At 40.1% G+C, this 22,884-nt stretch overlaps 2 protein-coding genes across 6 annotated transcripts; both read left to right on the top strand.

The window, feature by feature from the left end:
- The first annotated feature begins 992 nt into the window (after positions 1-992).
- On the top strand, positions 993-3,908 carry LOC146713315 (Fc receptor-like protein 5). The gene is made up of 5 exons (XM_085447100.1): positions 993-1,061; positions 2,644-2,916; positions 2,996-3,241; positions 3,328-3,531; positions 3,649-3,908. The coding sequence occupies exons 1-4, from the start codon at positions 1,010-1,012 to the stop codon at positions 3,507-3,509; spliced, it is 753 nt and encodes a 250-aa protein (XP_085303226.1). The 5' UTR covers positions 993-1,009; the 3' UTR covers positions 3,510-3,531; positions 3,649-3,908.
- A 12,917-nt stretch (positions 3,909-16,825) lies between these two features.
- Positions 16,826-22,667, top strand: LOC146713314 (uncharacterized). 5 transcript variants are annotated; one of them, XM_085446743.1, is made up of 5 exons: positions 17,583-17,889; positions 18,130-18,247; positions 19,614-19,681; positions 20,584-20,929; positions 21,108-22,667. In XM_085446743.1, the coding sequence occupies exons 2-5, from the start codon at positions 18,196-18,198 to the stop codon at positions 21,317-21,319; spliced, it is 678 nt and encodes a 225-aa protein (XP_085302869.1). In that variant the 5' UTR covers positions 17,583-17,889; positions 18,130-18,195; the 3' UTR covers positions 21,320-22,667. The 5 variants fall into 5 exon arrangements, with proteins under 5 accessions (XP_085302885.1, XP_085302869.1, XP_085302889.1 ...); XM_085446759.1 differs by lacking the exons at positions 17,583-17,889; positions 18,130-18,247 and adding an exon at positions 16,826-17,044; XM_085446763.1 differs by lacking the exon at positions 18,130-18,247.
- The last annotated feature ends 217 nt before the right edge of the window (positions 22,668-22,884 follow it).

The raw sequence follows: 22,884 nt of genomic DNA, 5'->3' as shown, positions 1-22,884 counted from the left end.
ATGTGCAAAGTGAGAATCAATGTGACATTGCCAAGTCAGAAAGTATGTGCGCCTTCTTGTCAGCTCAAACAAAAAGTCTCGTCGGTGGCTTGACGTCATATAAAGATCATGACACACCGACTGCGAATCAAACCAAGATGCAGAGCTGAATGTGAGACCTTCTCAAAGCAGAATGTAAAATCACGCGTGAAGTACAAAAAGTCTGACAACATGAAGGTGTTTTGTCTCAGCACACTGCACATCCTCTCATGACCACTAGTGTGTGACTTTACACACCTACATATTGTATTATTCATGCCCCGCTAATACTGGGCTGGCCCCAGTTCAACAGGGTACTGTAAACATTCCTCTGAGATTTTGGTCCATATTGACATGATGACATCACACATTTGCTGCAGATTTATTGGCTGCACATCCCCTGTGTTCCACCACATCCCAATTAGATTAAAATCGGAGGTGATTTGAATACACTGAACTCATTGACATATTCTGAGCTTTGACAGCTTTGATGTTCTGAGGTGCTGGAAGCAGCCATCACTATGGTGGTCTGATGGACAGGGTCAGCAGTGAAACATTTGCAGTGTTTGTTGTTGTTTTTTTAAGTAAAATCATTCACGGTTTTCATTCAAGTTGTAGTGAAATGAATAAAAATCAGCATGTTGAGGATCATCTAGCATGTGTGTAATATTTTGGCATGCTGTGGTGTTCCTGCTGCCTTCTGCATGCTGATTGTGAGGCTGCAGTTAACTGTAGTTGTGTTTGTGAGTTGACACGTCGACTTTAATCTCTCAGATTTCCACATGTCAAACGTGCACATAGACTAGGAGGAACTTTACATCTTAGACATTTTACATCTTTAAAGTGCTCTCAGAAATTTCTCTTCCTCTTGCTCTGCAGAACTGAAAATCTTTGTTTGAAATACAAAAGTCATTCTCTCAGTTCTTTAAAGCGTTAAGTCTAACTTTATTGTCCTTCATGTCACGGTGGACCATCTTTGCTCCTGTCCTTCATGGATTCTCTGATATTCATCCTGATTTTGACTCTGATTTCTGGGTATTCAGGTGAGTGAAGCGGTTAGCCTTTTCATGCATAGCGGTCACTACAGTGGACAGCTATTCAAAGGCTGTTTTCTTGTATTTGTGCCAGTGTTGATAGTATACTTGCACATAAACCACTGCAGTGGACACTGATGTGTTTTTCCATACACATCAGTTGTGCACCTTTTTTATGCCTAAAGATGAATAAAAATACTTATGAAAAAAATCCTGATTGAGGTTGTCATAATTCATGCATGCCAGGATTAAAGACAAAAGTCAATATGTGGGCAGTCTTTTAATGCTCTGTTTGTCTGAGTAAAGGGTGAATGTTTACTATAGCAGGTACAGTATCTGTTACTGTTAAAGTAACTGTAATAGCAGTGCTTTGAAGAAAGACGGCCTTAGGATGTTAAAGAGGTGTTGGTGGTGGCATAAGTTACAGAATACCCAGACCTTTATTAGCCTGTTTGGCTTTTTCTGCTGATTTATTGATTTAGATGAACTAAAGGGCCAGATGAATTGCTGAGGTCCTGTATCAGATCTTTTCTGCATCTTTTCTTTACTGCTCACATTTACTAACTATATGATATTCAGACACTGTTCATCTCCTGCAAACAGTTTTTTTAGGCTGCTTCTTTTTTTGTCCTCCGTTGGTCCAGTTTCGCTCTGCGTCATTGCAAAATCCTATTTTATGTCTATGAAACTGTTACATTTGGAATTTTTAGTAGAATAAAATATTGTCTAAGAATATTAATATAATATTAATTCATCCCTTCAGTCAGGTGGCTCGTTATGCTTGAATGATTCATAGATCAGTGTTAAGTGGTTAAAAAAAAAAGAAAAGAAAAAGAAAAAGAGCATCTGACTGAAAATGGTCAGGTAAAAGGACTGGACTGAAAATAAATGGAAAATCAGCAGGTGTCCAAAGAAACACTTTGAAAGCCATTTTTCAGAAGACCACTTTAACAAATTCTAAGAAAGTAAATTGGAAGTAAAATATAAAGAAATGAGGGATGACTCAAGAGTTTTGCATAGTATCCATCTTTTATATACAGTTGGTAGATGTAGGCAGGAGTGGGCTCAGACCAGCCAAATGGTGGCTTGTTTCCATTCATCCGGTGGAATAAAAATAACAGAGGAAACATGAAACACTGACTGACTGATTGGATCAGCGGATTGCAGCACGCCTCCAGAGTTTCTCAGTGCCCACCTTCAGAAATGCAAACAGAGAGGGGAGGAAACAGAACTGTGTATGTGTGTGGACAAACACACACGTTCTGACGTGTAGATGAGTCATTATGTTGCTTGTGTTGTTTTTGTTCTTTGCCATAAAGAGTTCATTTCTTTCTTTACCTCTTACCTCTGTAGCTAACACCTTTACCGTCAGATAAATCATTACTAATTGAATGTTGTGTTAAATCTCTGCTGGGAGAGAAGTTGTTGCTGAGTGTGGATTAAAGTTTACATTAAATGTGCTTAGTGATTATTTTCAGTTTGTTTTACTGCAGGTTAAGATTTTTTGAGCAGATGTTCATTCCTACAATGCGTGCTCTTCTACAGCCTGTTGAAACGACTTCTGCCCACATGTTCTGTGGTTTCATTTCAGCTGCCACAGCTCGTCTGACTGTGAGTCCCAGCAGCTCTCAGCTGTTTAAAGATGATTTTGTGTCTCTGAGCTGTGAGGAGGACGACAGCTCTGCTGGATGGACTCTGAGGAGGAACACAAGCAGAGAAACAAGGAGTCAGTGTGGAGATGAGTTTGGAAGATTAGATGGTTCTTCCTGCGTCATCAGCCACATCGTTCTACTGGACAGTGGAGTTTACTGGTGTGAGTCCAGAGAGGGTGCCATCAGTAACATGGTTAACCTGACAGTCGCTGGTAAGCTGAGTGTGTGGAGTTAGTGTTGATGAAGCTGTGTGTAAATGGATGAAATGCTGTAGTTTGTCTCTGTGTTGAGGTGGATCAGTGATCCTGCAGAGTCCTGTCCTCCCTGTGATGGAGGGAGATGACGTCACTCTGCTCTGTAAAACAAAGACCACTCCCTCCAACCTCCCAGCTGCTTTCTATAAAGATGGCTCCCTCATCAGGGAGGAGCCTACAGGTCACATGACCATCCAGCATGTTTCCAGGTCTGATGAAGGCCTCTACAAGTGTGACATCAGCGGTCATGGAGAGTCTCCATCCAGCTGGATCACTGTCACAGGTGACACACTCACCTGTCTGTGTTTCTGCAGCTTTCAACATTCACAATGTGACGACAACTTAATGACTGTGTTTGCTTTATTTTAGGGGAACACACCACCACACCTCCACCTACATCCACACCTCCCCCTACATCCACACCTCCCCCTACATACACACTTCCACCTACATCTGGACTTTCACTTACATCGTCCTCTGCATCATTCGTCCCTGGTCTTCTTCCTGTCTTGCTGACTGTTGCATCAGCCTGTGCTGCGATGCTGAGATGACACGATTACAGGAAACTCAAAGGTGAGATTCAGACTTCCGGATTTTACGTCGTTTTAAACTTTATATTTACCACAGTTCAAAATTTTCTTCAATATTTAATTTCTTAAAATTTTTTTAAAAAATTGTGGTTTGTTTCAGATAAACAAGAAGGAGCTGGATGAGACAACATCACCAGTGTCATCATGCATTTTCACCGTCTATGAGGACATTTTTATCAATGACATTATTATTACTGTTTCTCTCGATTGCAGAGACTCGTTTCTTAAAATGATGTCTCCTAAAACTTTCTACACAAATTCACAACTACACAGCCACTTCCAACAAAACCTCCATTTACCAGGTTAAAAGCAAATTTTGCCTAAATATATCACATAAAGCCCTCAAAACACACTGGAGTTCCCCACCCCTGCTCTTTGACTGTTTTCTGCAGGGGTGGGGAACTCCAGGGCTCGAGGACCAGTGTCCTGCACGTTTTAGATGTGTTCTTGATCCAACACAGTCTTTAAGTTCTCCACAGGCCTAGTAATGAACTAATCCTTTGAATCAGGTGTGTTAACCCAGGGTGAGATCTAAAACCTGCAAGACATCAGCCCTCGACTCCTGGAGTTCGACGCCTGTGCTTTTCTGTGTGCAAAACCAACACCATGGGGATCCCCCACCCTCAGCTCTCAGGTTTATTCCAGTGTTTCATTTTTTCCAGGGCAAATCTGTTTCACCAAGATCAAAGTTAATCTTCATAAACTGAAAATTCAGATGAATTAAATCTCACATAAACATATTTTAATCCATCCATCCATTCTCTTCCACTCATCCTTGTCAGGATTGTAAGGATGGCTGCAGCCTATCCCAGCCACCAGGGTGGGAGGCGGGGTACACCCTTGCCAGTCTGTCACAGTGCCAACACAGAGACAGACAACTATTTACACCTATGGGTAATTTAGATTCACCAGTTGACCTAACTCCACTAACTGCATGTCTTTAGACCAGGGGAGGGAGCCAGAGTGCCCAGAGAGAACCCACACAGACACATGCAAACTCCACACAGAGAGGCCGTGGCATGATGGTGAAGTTAAATGCACGACCTTCCTTCTGTGAGGCAACAGTGCTAACCACCACATATTTAACCTGCGAGGAAAGTGAGAGCATTTTCACATCACAGCAGAAACATCTGGACCTGCATCCTGATGCTGTTCGTGGATATCCTGAAGACCGATAACGAGGCTCCTCCAGAAAAGTTCAAATAATTTGCTTCAATATCGAGTCATCTGTATATTAAACACCAGCTGTTTGTGTCACATGTTTGGAAGTATACTAGAATAAAAAAGAACATTTAAACATTTGATAAGTGTGTTTTTGTTCAATAAGCAGTGACAGCTGTGTATACTGCACCCTTGATGATGCATGTGAGAGACACCTGCTCCTCAGACTTGTGTCTGATTAATCAGTATCATTATTTTCAATAATAATATGTTAATAGTGATTACTGAGAAAATTTTGGACGGCACACACAGCTGTTTGAACTCTAATATAGTGAAGGTAGCATGGTCACTCATGTTGGGTAAACATTTATTTATTTCACAATTTCAAATCATGTCTCGGTGTCATTGTGTTGGTTTTAAGTGTGATTTTGTTGCTTGCAGATGTCTTATAGGAAGAGGGTTTAACTTCCATAACAACTGCTCCCAGTGATCTAATCCAGTGTTCACACAGGTGAAGAAGTGCTTCCTCTCGCTTTGTAAAATCTCTCTTTAAGTAACAGGAGTCACTCCCTCCCTTCATTAAGGAGACAGCTGAGTGAAAACTTGCTTTAAGACAGACTGCAGCCACTCCTGTCTGCCGCTGTCATTCATCGATTCCCTCACATGCATTTTGGCTCTGATTTCTGGCTCTGCAGGTGATTGAAGCAGTGAATCCATGCATCTGTGTTTATCCATTTTTTCCCATGACCTAGGATGCAAGGGCAGCATCCTAAGCAGAGAAGCCCAGACCTCCCTCTGCCCGGCCACCTCCTCCAGCTTGTCGGGGGGAACATCAAGGTGTTTCCAGGCCAGCCAAGAGATATAATCTCTCCAACGTGTCCTGGGTCTGTCCAGGGACCTTCTCCCAGCACGTTTAATATATTATATTATATATCAGAGATCAAGCGTGTTTCAGACTACAAGCCAGATGTAGCCATTCTTGTATTTTGCTTGTTTACATTATTGTATTTTGCACGACTCTGTTGCTTGTGAAGCTCGCACACAAGAATTTCACTCACATGTGCTGTACCAATGTACCTGCACATGTGATGTGACAATAAAAGTGATTTGATTTGATTTGATTTGATTTGAAGCCCTGTAAGAAGTAGGTTTTTAACTGCGTTCAGGTTCAGTTCCAGGCAGGAAATGTTTGAGGATATTCAAGTTGAAGTGTTTTACTCCACCTCCAAAGTTTCTCACTGGACGTTCATATTAAATATTTTCAGTGTTTCAGATGCTGAGGTTAGTGTATATATGATTAATCCCTGTGAAACTAACCCTGCGAACACTCAGTGGGCTCTCCTCTTTCATCTGAATGATGTCAGGAAATTCATCTCAGGTCTGCTGTCTCTGCACTTCTTCCCCTTTTATGCGTTTTAACCTACATTGTTCTGTATAATGTATTCACACGCAGAGACTAGCATTACTGCACTCTTGACTGTTTAAGATTCATGCTGAACTTAATGTATGCACTCAAACATCCCCTCTCTGCCCCCTGCTGGTAACATCTCCAACCTTTTACTGCAATTGATCATATTGACTATAGCAGCATTTTTTATACTTATATTTGTAATATTTTGACACCAACAGCAGCTGACCAGCTTTTTTGTGCAAATGTTTATTGTTACACTGACTGCTCTTCAACACCTCGTAATAATCATCTATACTAATCGTTGTTTTACATCTGCCTACATGTTCTAATGTTTGATTTCAGCCCTTACAGCTCGTCTGAATGTCAACTGAATGTCAGCTCTCGGGTTGACAGTCAATGAATATATATATTCATCTGTATTCGAAACAAGAGCCATTTGTACAGGTTTTGGAAAACTATTTAAAAAACATTTGATATGTGTGTTTTTGTTCAGTGAGAGAGTTGTCTAAACATTTAAAAGTGATCTACTGAAAAGACCTGACTCTGACTAATCTGTTGTCTTTATTTCTGTATGTTGGTGTGTTGGTGTTTACTATGGAGTGAAATTAGTCTCCATTTTGCACATTTGAACATCTTACTTTATGTTTAAGGATCATATGATACACATTTCTAACGTTTTTGAGACTAATGTTTGAGGCTATCCAAGGTTAAGTGGTTTACTCTCCAGTATATTTGTGGTTCTCTGTGTGTTTGTGCCTCGATTCACCAGCTGTGCCAGTGGTGATACATAAACACTGCATTAGGGTAAAAAAGAGGAGGTGGTGGTGGCACAAACTGCAGGTTAGTCAGACCCCGGGGTGTCTCTTTGTTCTTTATTTTCTCCTCTTTCTTCGGTTTTTCTTTTTCTTTTAACAGTTAAGTTTAGAAAATAGGTTTTTGCTATTTTTTCTTTTAAATGCTTCCCAGCAGTGAATCTGCTCAGTGATACAACACAATTTGGGACAGAGCCATCTCACGGGTGTTATAACCTACAGGGCAGGGCTTAGATAACAAAGCGCACCGTGTGCATGAATGAGCACCAATAGCTGCTTTGAAAAAATGCAACCCTTTGAGATCTACTAGTCTGTAGCAGCGACTGCTGTTTGCTCTGCTGTCTGCTGGGGGGGGGGGAGTATCAGAGCCAGAGAAGCCAGCTGGATCAGCAAAGGGATCAAAAGGTTCAAAGCGACATTGGTCACAATTTAGAGGCGTTTGACTCATTGAGGGTCAGAGGTCACTAAACTGAAGTGGACAACCGATCCCACCCGCTCCACTCCACACTGCGGAGGCAGCAGAGCTTCTTCTCCCTCAGACTGATTTAACCTCGCTACCATAAAGAACACCTCAGGAAATCATTCCTACCATTCTCTATGAAGCTGCATAACAACTCTTCATTCTGTGACAAGTGACACCTGCCAGCCATAATGTCCCAATCTCATCTGTGTTTTACTATTATATCAAACTATTTACCTTAAATATTGTATTACATTATTGTATCCTTTCAGCTGTTTTTCTTAGATTTAATGTATACATGTTATTCTAATTTTACACAATGTTAAAGTTGCTTTTACTTAATGTTTTATTATATCCCTGCATAGTAAAGTATAAGACCCTCAGCAGGCACCTGTGGCACCTACCTAGCTATTGATCTATCTTGACAGCTCACAGATAAAAAGTTATTTCAGACGGTGATGCTCAGGCCACTCAAAGGTGAACTGTTTCTTAGACAATGTTTTTAGTTTATGCTCAGCCAATTGAGAAATCCCTCCATTTGCAGTCAGACGTCAGGCTTGTCTGACTGGATAAACAGCTCAAAGCCCGTCTCCCGTTTCTCACTGTGAGAGATGTAAACACACGGAGGAGGAAACAGACGGCTGCGTGGACATCTTCAGCTCATAGCAAAACAAACAAAATGCACACACAGTAAAAAAACACTCACACTGACGTACAGATGAGACCATATGTTGCTGATGTTTTTGGTCTCTTCCATGAACTACATTTTTTGTAGGTCTGGTTTAGCTTTTCCATTAAAAGTCTTATTTTGTTGAATTTATATTACTGGTGTGTACTTTTATGGTACAACGGCAACAGAAAAAAGCAAATATGCTTTTTAAATGAGCACTTTGAGCGCCAAACTTTCTAAAATAGAAGCAAATGAGTTCATCAAGCAGAAGTACAACGATGTGCAGCAGTTGAAGTAAAGAAATGTGAGTTTCTGTGGGTGAAGGAGGAAAACAGTGCCAAATCACAACAACAATCGCCTCAAGGTGCTTTATATTGTAAGGTAGACCCTGCAATAATACAATAACCCAACAATCATATGATCCCCTCTGAGAAAGCACTTTGGTGAAAGTGAGAAGGAAAAACTCCCTTTTAACAGGAAGAAACCTCCGGTAGAACCAGGCTCAGAGAGGGGCGGGGCCATCTGCTGCGACGGTGCAGAGAGGTCTATTAACACATAGTGAGTGAGAAAGGTGACTGGAAAGGAAAAACACAATGCATCATGGGAAATTCCCTGGCAACCTACGTCTATTGCAGCATAACTAAGGGAGGATTCAGGGTCACCTGGTCCAGCCCTAACTATATGCTTTAGCAAAAAGGAAAGTTTTAAGCCTAATCTTAAAAGTAGAGATAGTGTCTGTCTCCTGAATCCAAACTGGAAGCTGGTTCCATATAAGAGGGGCCTGAAAACTGAAGGCTCTGCCTCCCAGCAGGTAAGCCTGCAGTTTGGGATGGAGTGACATGGTAGTATGAGGTGATTAAGATTTTTGATGTTAGATATTTTAGAGATTAATTTTACAGTATTTGCTCAAATGGAATAAAGCAGTCCTACATATTTGTTTTAATATGTGCTTTGACTCTACAAGCACAGTGTAAATATCAGTACAACAGCCTTGATTATATGGACACATGGCTCGTTTGAATGAAATAAACTTTACTGATATACAGAGCTTGTTCTCATTTTTTTTCTATTCTTTTTTTAAAAATATCATATTTCTGATGTTTTATATCTGTTCTCAGTGTTTACAATATAATACAATATAAGTCCTAATGATTTTGTAGTATTATCAGATGTTTGTGCTATGCTACTATATTATATCTCATGTTCCTTATATCTTATTTCACATTCCTTACATTTTATATGACACATTTCAAATGTCTTATGTCAATAAAAGATAAGGGAACTGTTGGAACATCGAGCAGCTTTATTTTGACATCCTGTGATATTCCTGCTTTATGCTCTGTGTCGTGCTGTGGCGGTGCATGTGTGCTCTGTTTTGAGGCCAGAGATGTTAATCTAGTTAAATAATCACACTGGTCACAAGGATCTTTACATTTATTTACTTTTGAATAAGCGTGTGATCCCTTTGTCTGCTTCTGGTCTCGATTCTGAGAACCACAAACCCTTCCTTTAAATGACGCTGCCTCCTTGTATAAACACTTGTCAGTGTCGAATGTAAAGCTGGTTTCCTTCTGCAGTCACTCTGCACTCGTCATTCATGGATTCTTTCAGATTCCTCCTGATTTTGATTCTGATTTGTGGTGAGTAAAGCACTAAAAAGACAAAAGTTTATAAGGAAGTGATGGAAGTTTTTTTTTAAATATGTAATATAATTGGTTTGTGGCACATATCAGAGATCCTGCATGTTTTTGTTTCTGTAATTCCTATGATTGGTTAGTTTTTAGCTGCATGTATTATTGTAGGGTCTACCTTACAATATAAAGCACCTTGAGGCGACTCAAGGAGTTAATTAAGCGACTTAATTCAGGAGATGATGGTGATCTCTGTGAAGTCCGTGGCCTGACTGATGGTGTTGAGGATACAGAGATAATGGTCTATCATAAAGGAAGTTAATTAATGGATTGGTGTAGGTGACCTAAATAAGTTTCAGTGTTTGACTTTTATCTCTCACAGGTTAGTAAAGGATGGTGCTAACAGTGTAAAGACGAGTTGGGAGAGACAGACCCGTCTCGCTGATGTTTGTCTGGGAACAGACAACAAATCCATGTGCATACATGAGCCTCACCAGCTGCTTCCACAAACACGAAATGAGGATGAGAACAGGTTGTTCACAAGCTTAGTCTAAACCTATGAGCTCTCGACAGCAGCGGGCTTTTTGTTGTTGTTGTTCATTCAGTGGAAAAAATATAGCACAGAAACCATTAGCTATGTTTCTGATGTGTAACAACAACAAACTCTCTCCCTGCCCACCGTGTTAGCCCCGCCCCACCACGGGTGAAAACACTCACAGCATGCGGTCAATTTCTTCCACTATGAGCTTAGAGCAAGACAAATAAAACATACACGCACACGGTTGTGTTGCATACAACCTGCTACTACATGTAGAGGAGTCCATATGTTTCCATTCGTATTGATAGATCAGTACATCTGCATTTTACTTTTATTTTCTTTATTTTGCATCTTTTCTAACTGGTCGCACTGAAAAATATAAGGTTGAGGTGTTTTGTGCATATGCAGAGGAGGGATAATGGATATACAGGACAAAGAATCATAAATATGGAGCTGCCAGGCAGGAGGAAAAGAGGAAGACCACAGAAAAGACTGATGGGTGGAGGGAAGGAGGACAAGCAGAGGGTTTCAGAGGGAGGATGTTAGGGATAGCTGTATAGACAAGTACAGGGTACAGAGAGCAGCAGTTGGTTTTTTTAGTGCTGTGCTTTTACCACACTGACAGCAGTACAACAAATTACAACAAATCTATTTCTAAGATTTGTAATTGTAGTCCTGTGGTTTGATACAGACTCATGTTGGTGTATGAACTGAGATAAATCATCTTTTGTATTAATATGGCGCCAAATCACAACAGCAGTTGCCTCAAGAGGCTTCGTGTTGTAGGATACAGACCGTACAGTGTTAGAAAAAAAACACCCAACAGTCAGACGATCCCCTCTGAACAAGCACTTGGCGATAGTGGGAAGGAAAAACTCCCCTTTAACAGGAAAAAGCTTCAGACTGGGTGGAGCAGCCATCTGCTGCCACAGGTTAGGGGTGAAGGAATGGAAATAAATGGACAGAGGTGTATAAACAGATAGTGATTACACATCACATGGGTTACAGATTCAGATTTAGATTTGAATATTTTCGTCATGAATCCTCTTCAAACCATCATGTGAGAAACTTGCATGTTAGTCTGCTCTTTTATTCTCCGGGCTTCATCTCACCTAAGTTGCACAAGTATCTCACTTATGTGAGAAGACTGATTTAAAAAAAAAAAGACCAGATGGTTTTTGGTATCAAAATGATTCCTTGTTTTTCACTTTAGCCCTCACAGCTCGTCTGACTGTGAGTCCCAGCAGCCTCCAGCTGTTTGAAGGAGACTTTCTGTCTCTGCGCTGCGTGGAGGACCACAGCTCTGCTGGATGGACTCTGAGGAGAAACACTAGTAAAAAGCGAATGACTCCGTGTGGAGATGGGTGGGGGCAAGCAACTGCTTCTGCCTGCAAGATCACCTATATCTTAACACAGGACAGTGGAGATTACTGGTGCGAGTTCAGAGAGGGAGAAACCAGCAGCACCCTCACCCTGAGAGTCACTGGTAAGTTGAGTGTGTGGAGTTAAGCTTCTTTTATGGTCAAGCATGTTCACTGTCCGCTCCAATTCAGGGATGGCCTGTCTCTCCCTGCAATGAGCTCTGTTGCCAGATGGAGGCAGTATACCAAAGTATAGTCTGTGGGCCAGTCTTGCTTGTAGTAGTGATGGTCTGTCAGCCCACGGGGAAGATCGACGTTCAAACACAGAAAGAGCTGAAGTGAAAAAAGGGTTAAAATAATGAAAAGTGTTGACTGTGTTTTTCATACTATTTTTTTTTTCACTTTTTCCCCATCCTCCTGTTCTGATTCGATCCTCGCTCTATTCCGGCCCACATTCAACTGCTCACATAATCTGCTTCCAGTGATTTCCAGTCAGGATCTTGGAGTACTGCACTGGAACACACCTGGGATGGGAAAAAACCCAACCACAATTGTGCATGTGTGGGACCGTAAAACCAACATTACTGTTCATGAAGCTATGTGTAAATGGATGAAATGTTGTAGTTCTTTGCCTGAAGGGAGGAAGCATGTAATTGATTCTGTTTGATTGTCTGTATGTTTGTTAGCAGTCTAGTGTCCAAAGTTTTCAGGATGCCTTTTTCAAATGGTAGATAAAAATGGTAGATACCAATAACAGCTCGAGCTGATTTAATTTTGGGGAAATCAGGTCAAGGTCACACCACGTGGGGAAATCATCAAAAAATGCATATTACCCACAACTGTTTATAGATCTTCTTCAAACTTGTGAACAACATACTAGGCTTTACTTAGCCTGACTAAGCACTTGAACTTGACCCTTCATTTCTAAGACCCAGGGTCAAAGCTGACCTTCACAAAAAAATAAATAACCCATATAGAGTAATAGATCATGTGAAAGGGCACAAGAGCATTTTTTAACCTCTTTTTCAATTGAAAACTCAACTTTTTAGAGCTTATAGAAACCAAACGCTTCAGACAATTCTGCTCCAATCATATATATATATATATATATATATATATATATATATATATATATATATATATATATAAAACATGGTTAAGCTGACAGTCACTGGTAAGCTGAGTGTGTGGAGTTAGTGTTGATGAAGCTGTGTGTAAATGGATGAAATGCTGTAGTTTGTCTCTGTGTTGAGGTGGATCAGTGATCCTGCAGAGTCCTGTCCTCCCTGTGATGGAGGGAGATGACGTCACTCTGCTCTGTGAAACAGAGACCACTCCCTCCAACCTCCCAGCTGCTTTCTATAAAGATGGCTCCCTCATCAGGAAGCAGCCTACAGGTCACATGACCATCCAGCATGTTTCCAGGTCTGATGAAGGCCTCTACAAGTGTGACATCAGCGGTCATGGAGAGTCTCCATCCAGCTGGATCACTGTCACAGGTGACGCACTCACCTGTCTGTGTTTCTGCAGGTTTCAACATTCACAATGTGACGACAACTTAATGACTGTGTTTGCTTTATTTTAGAGAAACACACCACCAAACCTTCTGGAGACTCTATTCTTCTCACCGTGTTGTTGACTGTTGCATCAGTCTGTGTTGTGGTTTTATCATTGCTTGTATGGAACCAGCTTACCAGAAGAAGCTGGAGAAGATGACATCACCAGTTTCCTCATGTATGACTTCAGTAAATGAGGACATTTTTGAAAAACACAATATAGTTTTTAAATGTTGACACTATAACTGCATATTTAAACAGTAAAAATATGGAGACTTTTACAAAAGGACAAAAAGGAGACGGAGAAAAGTGCAAACATGACACTGAGGACAACAAGCTCATCTTCTTTGTGATTTAGTGTTTGTTTTGTCATTTACGGGTTGAAATGTGATAAGAGAAGAGCATTAGCTTATTGTTTGCTGGATTTTAAAGTTTCTATCTTTATGTCTGTACGCACAGCTGCATGTTTGTTTTTTTCTTAACCACATTTAGAGTGTGTAATCTTTTCAAGTTGCTAAGGGTCAACCTCCTCTGTGTTTTTGCTCAGATACAACAGATATTTTCAGTATTCATTTCTTTAGTTGAACAGCACCACTTCCCTTCAGTTATCCAGTTTTTTGTACTGTTTAAAAATTGTTGTTAACTTTTTCATCTCTTCATCAGTGGTAAGTTCGTCTTTCTTCACAGATACTGGTGTGAGTGCACAAAGCTCCTGCAGTGCAGAAGCCCCGCCTACCTGCTTTTTAACTCTTTCAGCCAATCAGAAGAAAGTTATGCTGAAGAGGGAGGAGTTAAACAGCTCATTTCAGATACAGTTGTGGTCAAAAGTTTACATACACTTGTAAACAATATAACATAATGGCTCTACCGAGTGTCCCATTATTTCTAAAACTCTGATTTTCCTCTGATAGAGTGATTGGAACAGATACTTCTTTGTCACAAAAAACATTCATGAAGTTTGGTTCTTTAATGACTCTATTATGGGTTAACAGAAAAAAGTGATCACATCTGCTGGGTCAAAAATATACATACAGCAACATGAATTAGCAATTTTGGTGACTTAGAAAGTTGTCAGTGAACTGAGCTTCGTAGCATGGCCTCTTAACTTCTTGTGAGTGATTATGAGTGACGACAGCTGGTGACTTCTCTTAGACCAGTTAAATAGGGCTCATTGGATACAAACGCCCACAAATGCTACAATGGGAAAGTCAAAGGAGCTCAGCATGGATCTGAAAAAGTGAATTATTGACTTGAACAAGTCAGGAAAGTCACTTGGGGCCATTTCAAAGCAGCTGCATGTCCCAAGAGCAACAGTGCAAACAATTGTTTGTAAGTATAAAGTGCATGGCACTGTTTCGTCACTGCCAAGATCAGGAAGAGAACGCAAGCTATCACCTGCTGCTGAGAGAAAATTGGTCAGGAGGGTAAAGAGTCAACCAAGAATCACCAAAAGGCAGATCTGCCAAGAATTAGAAGCTGCTGGAACACAGGTGTCATTGTCCACAGTTAAACGTGTTTTGCGTCTCCATGGACTGAGAGGCTCCCGTGCAAGAAGGAAGCCCTTGCTCCAAAAGCGGCACCTTAAGGCTCGACTGAAGTTTGCTGCTGATCACATGGACAAAGATAAGACCTTCTGGAGGAAAGTTCTGTGGTCAGACTAAACAAAAATCGAGCTTTTTGGCCACAATGCCCAGCGATATGTTTGGAGGAGAAAAGGTGAGGCCTTTGACCCCAAGAACACCATGCCTACAATAAAGCATGGTGGTGGGAGTATTATGCTGTGGGGCTGTTTTGCTGCCAATGGAACTGGTGATTTACAGAGAGTAAATGGGACAATGAAGAAGGAGGATTACCTTCACATTCTTCAACATAGCCTAAAATCATCAGCATGAAGGTTGGGTCTTGGGCGCAGTTGGGTGTTCCAACAGGACAATGACCCCAAACACACATCAAAAGTGGTAAAGAAATGGCTAAATCAGGCTAGAATAAGGGTTTTAGAATGGCCTTCCCAAAGTCCTGACTTAAACCCCATTGAAAACACGTGGACAATGCTGAAGAAACAAGTCCATGTCAGAAAGCCATCAAATTTAACTGAACTGCACCAATTCTGTCAAGAGGAGTGGTCAAAGATTCAACCAGAAGCTTGTGGATGGCTACCAAAAGCGCCTAATTGAAGTGAAAATGGCTAAGGGACATGTAACCAAATATTAGCACTGCTGTATGTATATTTTTGAACCAGCAGATGTGATCACTTTTTTCTGTTAACCCATAATAAAGTCATTAAAGAACCAAACTTCATGAATGTTTTTTGTGACAAAGAAGTATCTGTTCCAATCACTCTATCAGAGAAAAATCAGAGTTTTAGAAATAACGGGACACTCGGTAGAGCCATTATATTATATTCTTTACAAGTGTATGTAAACTTTTGACCACAACTGTAGATTCTATCTGATAAGGGATACACCAAGGGGCTTCTCATTTTGAACTGCATGCAAAGCTACTCTGGTATAAGTAGCTCTGGCACAATATGAGTACTCGGGTGAAATGACCAAAACATTTCCACTTTAAAAGAAGCGCAAATGTTAGTGTAGCAAAGCACAACCACTCGCATACTTGTCAGATGACCTTTCTGTTGATTTACTCTCATGTTCTTGTGTTACAGTGTTCATCACTGTTTGTTGAGATTAAGATTGTGTAGCTATTTTGCAGGCTGGAGCAGATAGTGTATTTTTCCATGCTAACACAGTTTATGGCTGTTTTTAATTCAGTTTGCCCTTTGACATTTACACTGTTCAGTTTATGGTGTACAGTACAAAGCTGCACTACTTCCTTCTGATAAACTGTAAAATTAAAAAAAACCTGTTTCATTTTTTTATTGATGTGCTGATACTAGTGTTTTATTAATAATAAATAATACTAACTGTGAATGGAAAGCACGTGTCGGTGTCAGTACGCCACTGACTGAACACTTGAGTTTTTGTTTTTTGTTTTTTTAACTAGTAGAGTGCACCCTGCCATAGTTTCCTTTTTTAATTTAAGGAATTACATTCTGAAAATAGTAATAAATAATGAGACACTGGAAAAAAAAGCTAAAACATGAATCCTTTACCCAACTTAAACAATTTGATTAATACATTTGCTTTTTATGATGAGTCACATTTTCTATCTATTTTTTATTTCCAATTTTTTATGATGGTTTTCTTTTTTATATCTACATCTGGAAATATTTTAGTTTTGTATAATTTTTCACTCCTTCAACTCCAGTCGGCCTAAATTCTTCTTGTTGGTGGGCTGGTTCTGCTCCCCAGGCCTTGTGTTTGACACCACTGCTTTAAACTGTAACTGCAGATCTTGTTTGAGCTTCATGATTGACTCCACGTCACTTTCTTAGCCACACATTTCTTGGCAGACATGTTCATTTTCTTAGCTTAGAGCCAATCAAGTGTGGGCCACTGTCAGTATGATGGAAGGTCACAGTCAGAGATCTACTTCAAGCTGAGCATGAATCCTTTAGATTCGACTAAACAGCTTCTATGATGGTTTTAATGTGACTTATGATAGATTGGTTTTGTTGTTGAGCAGCTCTGAATCCAGACGTTTAGCTCATTGACTTGAGCCCCTTTGTTATTAGCACGTGTTTATAACCCCACCCTCAGTCTGTTCTCCTTCCTCAAAAGACAAGCAGCCACTGAACACAAACGCACCTGTTTTCACGCTCAGAAACTTTTAGCTGTATTGAAAAACTTCTCTTTAAACTCCTCGGCAGGGTTTAAACTGGGATATTCTGTTTTGGGGAAATCTCACCATCCTATGGATATTTCTCAAACTCGGAACATTGAAGCGGAAATGGCTGCTCGGACATCTGAGCGTCTCTGCTGGACTCACTGTGTCTGCAGGTGAGCGTTAACTAACATAAGCGATTTCTTCATATTTATTAGATTTCCAAACTTGCTCATAAGTAAACCATGTGAGACCTGCCTGCAGATAAACAGTTAAGGAAACCATAATTTCCACTCAGAATGTGGAGTAACTCCGGAGCGGGTCAAATATATATTTTCTTTTTTGTTTGCTGACTCCAAAAACAGAAACGTTCAGTCAGAGACGATGTGAGGAAATTAAAAAAACTTCCTGCTTCTCGCTGTGCGCGCTCAGATCAAAACAGGCCGTTTTGTTTTTGTCTTGTGCGCGTAACCGACCGCTTGAGCGTTTCCCACTTCACTCAGAGAAATGATCAGAAAACAGCTGACAGAGAGCTACAAAGTAAAGCCTTTAAATATACGAGGAAACATGATGCATTAGTGGTGCAAATGAGATGCGAGAGCATTGCTGGGCATTAACGAGAAGCTTTTGTGCGCGAGAAACGTAAGACACGGTTCAGCAGCGTTATAAACCGTGTTCGTACAGCACAGAATCTACAAACAGCCTAAAACACACTGAGAAGGGAAACTGAAGATTACAGCTGATTTTAACCTGGAAGTCAGAAGAGTTACTATGGTTACCCACTGAAGACTGAATTTGTCCATCTCGCTGTTTGCGACATCTGCTGCTGTCAGAACATTTAAAACACAAAATCTGAGGATTTCTTGTTTCTGTTGTTGTCGCTCCACAGGACACAGCATGTATCCGGGCCTGAAGCGAACACGTTCATCCATCGAAGCTCAACATACAACTCTAATTTCAAACTTGTATTTAAACAGATCGGACTGAAATATGACGGGCGCAGTCACATTGAGCTGCTGAGGTTAATACAATTAGGTTTTCCCAGTGATTTTTTCAGTAGCTTGTGTTTTCTTTTGCCCCCCCCTTTTTTTTTTTTTTTTACAGGGGAAATGCGCTTTACTAAGCGCTAGATCAGCCGCTGCGTTGCAAGCTAATCGGTATCGTTTCCGTGAAGCAGCCTCGTAAATAGAGGTGTGACAGCTGTGTCGCTTTGAATAACTTCTTTGAAACCCTGTGACTTCTTCGCTTTCATTTGCTTTAGAGTCTTCCTCCTGTTCTGCTCAGTGTGCAGCTGCTCCGCCGTGTTCGTCCACCTATCAGACTTTAGATGACTTCTTTAATAATCTTCCTGTATTTATCCCTAATTGTTTCATCTATAGGTGAGTGAAATGGTAAATGGCCTGCATTTGTATAGCGCTTTACTCAGTCCCTAAGGACCCCAAAGCGCTTTACACTACATTCAGTCATTCACCCATTCACACACAGGCAATGGAGTGAAACTGAGCATGTTTATATTTTAATTCGTGTCAAACTTCAAAGCTAAACTAAAAAGAGTAACTAAATTAATTTTTTTCCATGTAGAGAAAAAAATTAACTTGAATTGTTCAAAACATGACTAAATGTATTTTCCCTGTCACTTTTCATAGATCTTGATTAAGGCAATGAGTTCAGTTCACTCAAGTCTTTAACAATGAAACTCAAAAAAATAACTCTTCGAATAACAATCATGGAAAGAATTTCCACGTATTTTAAATTGCTTTATTTTTTTTTTAGCATTATGCAATTCTGTTAATCCAATTTGATGAAATGTGGAAATCCTTTCCATGATTATTTTAAGTTCATTTTTTAGAGTTTTCATCAAAGTCTAGCGTCTGGTTAACATACATTTTTAATGGGTTTATTACAACTTCCACTTCATCCATCCTGGGATAGTGTTTACTCAGATGTTCAGATATTTAAGATGTTGAAAGCAGTTTTACGAGTCCATGCCCCCCTCAAAATATGGCCCTGGTAAAAATGCGTTAGCAAGCTATAACAGCCCATTTGTCTTTATCCATTTTCACACTAATGCTTAGGCAAGATGTGTTGTTATCAAGTCTGACACTTCTGACACTTGTTAAGTGATAATTTTTACCATGCACGACGCTGTGACAGAGTTCAGTAGCAGCCCGTCAGTCATTGAAATCAACACCAAGAAGGCAGGCTTATTGTTGCTTCTAGAGCCCCCCGAGATGTCAAAGGGGATTGTATCAAATATGAGAAGTTTGCTCTTTAAAGTGTGTTTAACATGGTAAACTGTGTATTTCAACCATAACTGTGATAAGATGGGGAGTTTTTTAGAGGTTCTGAGGAAATCTCATCTGTCCCATGACTCTAATAGCCATTATTATTGGGGGATTTTACTATGCAACGATGAGTTGATGTGAGAGTGATTCATGATAACGCGTGGGATTTTCACAGTTGTGGTGATCTAAATAATTAAAAATCTTACTCTAATATGAGAAAACATGTTTTTCCTAAACTATCATTTTAACATTATTAGTTGTGTTCATGTTTAAAATGTGATCCCTGTGTCTAAACGTGTTAAAAGACTACCTGGAAATGAAAAATATCTCACAGAAGAAGCATTTCCTCAAAGGTTTAAACTGTTAATGCTGCTCTCAGTTCAGCTCAGGATGTCGCTGAATGTGTGTGAAATGAAAATCATTAACATCAGTCTGACATCAGTCACTATCTTTTGTGCAGGAGGTAGTTTAAAGCAAAGAGGGACCACCGACTGGACATCAAACACATCATCACAGATGCGTGCTCAGGTGAAAACCATCTGACAGCCTTACAAGGCATTTGTGATCACATGCTTGGTATCAGAGGACAAAATAATATCAAAGAGGAGTGTTTTATTGATGATAATGTTTCATTATCTGGGCTAATATCGTTCACGAGTGCTTTAAATCCAATTGGAAAAAACTGGTGAAGGACTTTTACAGACTCACACTGAGCTGGAACCTGTGGTCAGAGGAGTTATCTTATTGTGAACACAATATCTCCTGAACAACTTCAAATAATAGGATCATGTTTAACACAGATGTTCAAATGGACTCCGTGACCACAGACAAAAGCTGAGGTGAAGCCTTGCGGGCAGGTACAACCACCTCTGTTAGGTCCACGTTAATCAAGTGTTTTCCTCATTTCTAGCCTCGGCATCATCCATATGGAGTTATTAGAAAGGGGGGAATTAGGTACAAAGACCCAAACAGTTTAAAGTCTGTAGACAGCTTATTTTGCTGTTCTAAGATAATAGTTAATACGAACAGTCTCTTTTGAAGCTGTAAGTGAACATTAGAGGTCCTGCATTTTTTACTGCTTCTGGATTGACTTGTTTTTACAGCCACAGAGGTTGAAAATGTACTTTTAGTTTACACAAATGCTAAATGTGAATTAATAAATACAATAAATAAATAAATAAAACACAATGATCATGTTCAAGATATCTCGGTGTACTTTTAGACATTTAAAAAGAAAAACCTGCCTGCACTGGATGAAAAGAAAAAGGTTTCCATGACATTTTCACACTTGTGATGTGTGGAACCACAAACGCCCTTTTTTCCTCTGACATCATTTCAGGCTTTTTTTTGGATCAACTGTGGTGTGTTCAGTTTTAAATATCCTGTTCTAACAGTGGGGAAAAAAAGATTGATTCTTTTCTTTTCTGCAGCAGGATGTGCAGGCGAAGCTTGAAGAGGACGTCACTCTTCAGTGTCAGATTTCCACAGATGAAAGAATCTCGGTGTTGAAGTGGAGCAGAGCTGACCTGAACACAGACGGCTACGTCTACTTCTACAGGAACAAACGCTTCTATGAAAACTACCAACATCCATCTTTTCATGGCCGAGTGAAGCTGAAGCACCCAGAGATGAAGGATGGAGACGTTTCTGTGATCCTGAAGAACGTCACGTTTAATGACACTGGGATGTATGAGTGTCATGTAGCTGTGAGGAACCCTGTGAGAAGTAAAAGAGTTCACACTGAGATCAGTCACTTCATCAACCTCACAGTCACAGGTGAGTTTGTCTACACGCCCTGAAAACTGCATCGCACCCCAGTTTTTTGGGCCAGTTATAATTTTGTGCAGTTTTGACATAGTGGGTGGATGACCATGTGATGGGTGAAGTCATAGCATGCTGCTAACTCTGTGGATGATCAACAGCAAAACTCTGACAGCTGATGTTTTCTCTGCAGGTGAAACAGATAAAACCTTGTTGGAACAGCAGCTGAAGAAAAAAGGAGCTACAGACATGTATGATGGAAAAGCAGAAACTCTGAGTATTCAGATTGTTGTTGTTATTGTTCTCATCACTGCTGTCATTGGGTTTATGGTATTTCTGAGATTTAAAAGAAGTAAGGAGCAGTTTCCAGCCAAGCCTAGTGATAAGAGGGAGGAAATGGCCTGAAATGTTACTTTCTTTACGATGCAATAAAGAGCACCTCAAGATGATTTCATGTTATTTCTGAATGTACATCAAGTATTTACATGCTGTGTATGATCCTATTGGATTATCTCAAAGTTCCCACCTGAACCCATTTGAGAATCTTTTAGATGCGCTGACAGCTGTAAGTCAAGCTAAATGTTGTCCTTGCATATGCAAAGTGAAGCAACGAACTGTTAACAGCAGCTAACAGCTTGGTTGTTAAGGAGATAAACATGGTCCCTACAAGAATTGGCACCCTGATGTAGTGCATTCTGGGTAGCATTCAGAGGGTCATATGGATAAGTTGGGATAAGTTGCTGCTCAAAACAAAGGTCTTGTATTAATACCAGAATCAACTGTTAAATATAGAAACAGCACTGGTGTTCACATTCAGTTCCCTTTTATTTATATAGTCACATTTCACAGTAGGTTTGACTTCGAGGTGCTTTATGCTGTCAGGTTAATACCCTACAATAGCAAAAAGCTCCAACAATCAAGCTGTGAACAAGCACTTGGGTAGACAGGGTAGACACTTTATATTCAACCATCAAACAAAAGAAGCTTCAGTGACACTGAAATTACACGTAACTTAAACTTAAACTCTGCTGATAATAACTTCTGTTCAGTGGTAAATGGACTGAACAGAAAATGGGGAGCTTTAAAATCATACTGTGATTATTTTCAGAGTTTCAGAGAGTTTCAGAGCTCAGAGTACACATGACACTTGGTGCCTTTTAATTCGCCTTATCTCTGACGCATTTTTTAGCCCTCATAACTTGATTAGTAAAATACATATGAAAACATGAAATTTTCAGGGCTTTAAAACACAATTAAGCTTTGTCTCATTCAATCTAAATGTCAGAATCTGAAGGCAGTGAAGTGTTTAATAAAGACATCACAGATGTTATCCTCCACATCTTCTCAGCTCTTGATATTTCTCCAGTTCTCGTGTTCCTTGTTCCTGATGTTGCCGTCACTCAGTATAGTCACATCTGTTCCTCTGCTTGTTCACCACTGCTAGATCTGGTTAGTTAGCCATAACCAGTTTTTTCTCGTCTGTATCTGAGCTTAGCTCCAATATGAGCTAAGCTCTGAGTGCCCTCTTGTGGCACATTTATTAATTGTTTAGAATATATTTATTGCATTCATGTTCAGCTAAATTGCAGTGATGTAACTACTTAATAGCACAGTAGTGTGGGTGTTTGAAGCCTGTGAAATTCCTTATTTTTTGTAATTTCCTTTTGGCTCCTGTTTGCAGAAACCACACAATACTCAACCCTCATGTACCACTACACTGAATATAAAATAAACTGCATCTGTTGGAACTCTACATCTGGATATCAACCTCTCCTTCTGATCCAGGATAACCACAGTAGCACAATCCAGCATTAAAAAGATTTTACACCATCCTCCACATCAGTACTTTTTATTAATAATCAAAGTCCTCCTGATTGTGACTGGAAAGCATTCATTCCTGAACCTCTAAACTGTTAGTGTCAGTGCTCTGGTCTCTAAAGGTTTAGATTAAGATGTTGTTCATATGTCCA

The sequence above is a fragment of the Copadichromis virginalis genome, linkage group LG3, assembly GCF_057382275.1.
Source record: "Copadichromis virginalis isolate Kocher_CV1m ecotype Utaka linkage group LG3, C_Virginalis_male_GT1.1, whole genome shotgun sequence".
Classification (NCBI taxonomy): Eukaryota; Metazoa; Chordata; class Actinopteri; order Cichliformes; family Cichlidae; genus Copadichromis; species Copadichromis virginalis.
The sequence above is the reverse complement of the archived record's forward strand: the minus strand, read 5'-3'. Positions and strand labels throughout refer to the sequence as shown.

What these genes read in the sequence shown, in the direction of transcription:
- LOC146713315 (XM_085447100.1), top strand. Translation starts at nt 1,010, where the DNA reads ATGGATTCTCTGATATTCATCCTGATTTTGACTCTGATTTCTGGGTAT. An exon ending in TCTGATTTCTGGGTATTCAG is followed by an intron (nt 1,062 to 2,643) that starts GTGAGTGAAGCG and finishes GTTTCATTTCAG; the next exon opens with CTGCCACAGCTCGTCTGACT. An exon ending in CAGCTGGATCACTGTCACAG is followed by an intron (nt 3,242 to 3,327) that starts GTGACACACTCA and finishes GCTTTATTTTAG; the next exon opens with GGGAACACACCACCACACCT.
- LOC146713314 (XM_085446743.1), top strand. Translation starts at nt 18,196, where the DNA reads ATGACTTCTTTAATAATCTTCCTGTATTTATCCCTAATTGTTTCATCT. An exon ending in CCTAATTGTTTCATCTATAG is followed by an intron (nt 18,248 to 19,613) that starts GTGAGTGAAATG and finishes TCTTTTGTGCAG; the next exon opens with GAGGTAGTTTAAAGCAAAGA. An exon ending in CATCAACCTCACAGTCACAG is followed by an intron (nt 20,930 to 21,107) that starts GTGAGTTTGTCT and finishes TTTTCTCTGCAG; the next exon opens with GTGAAACAGATAAAACCTTG.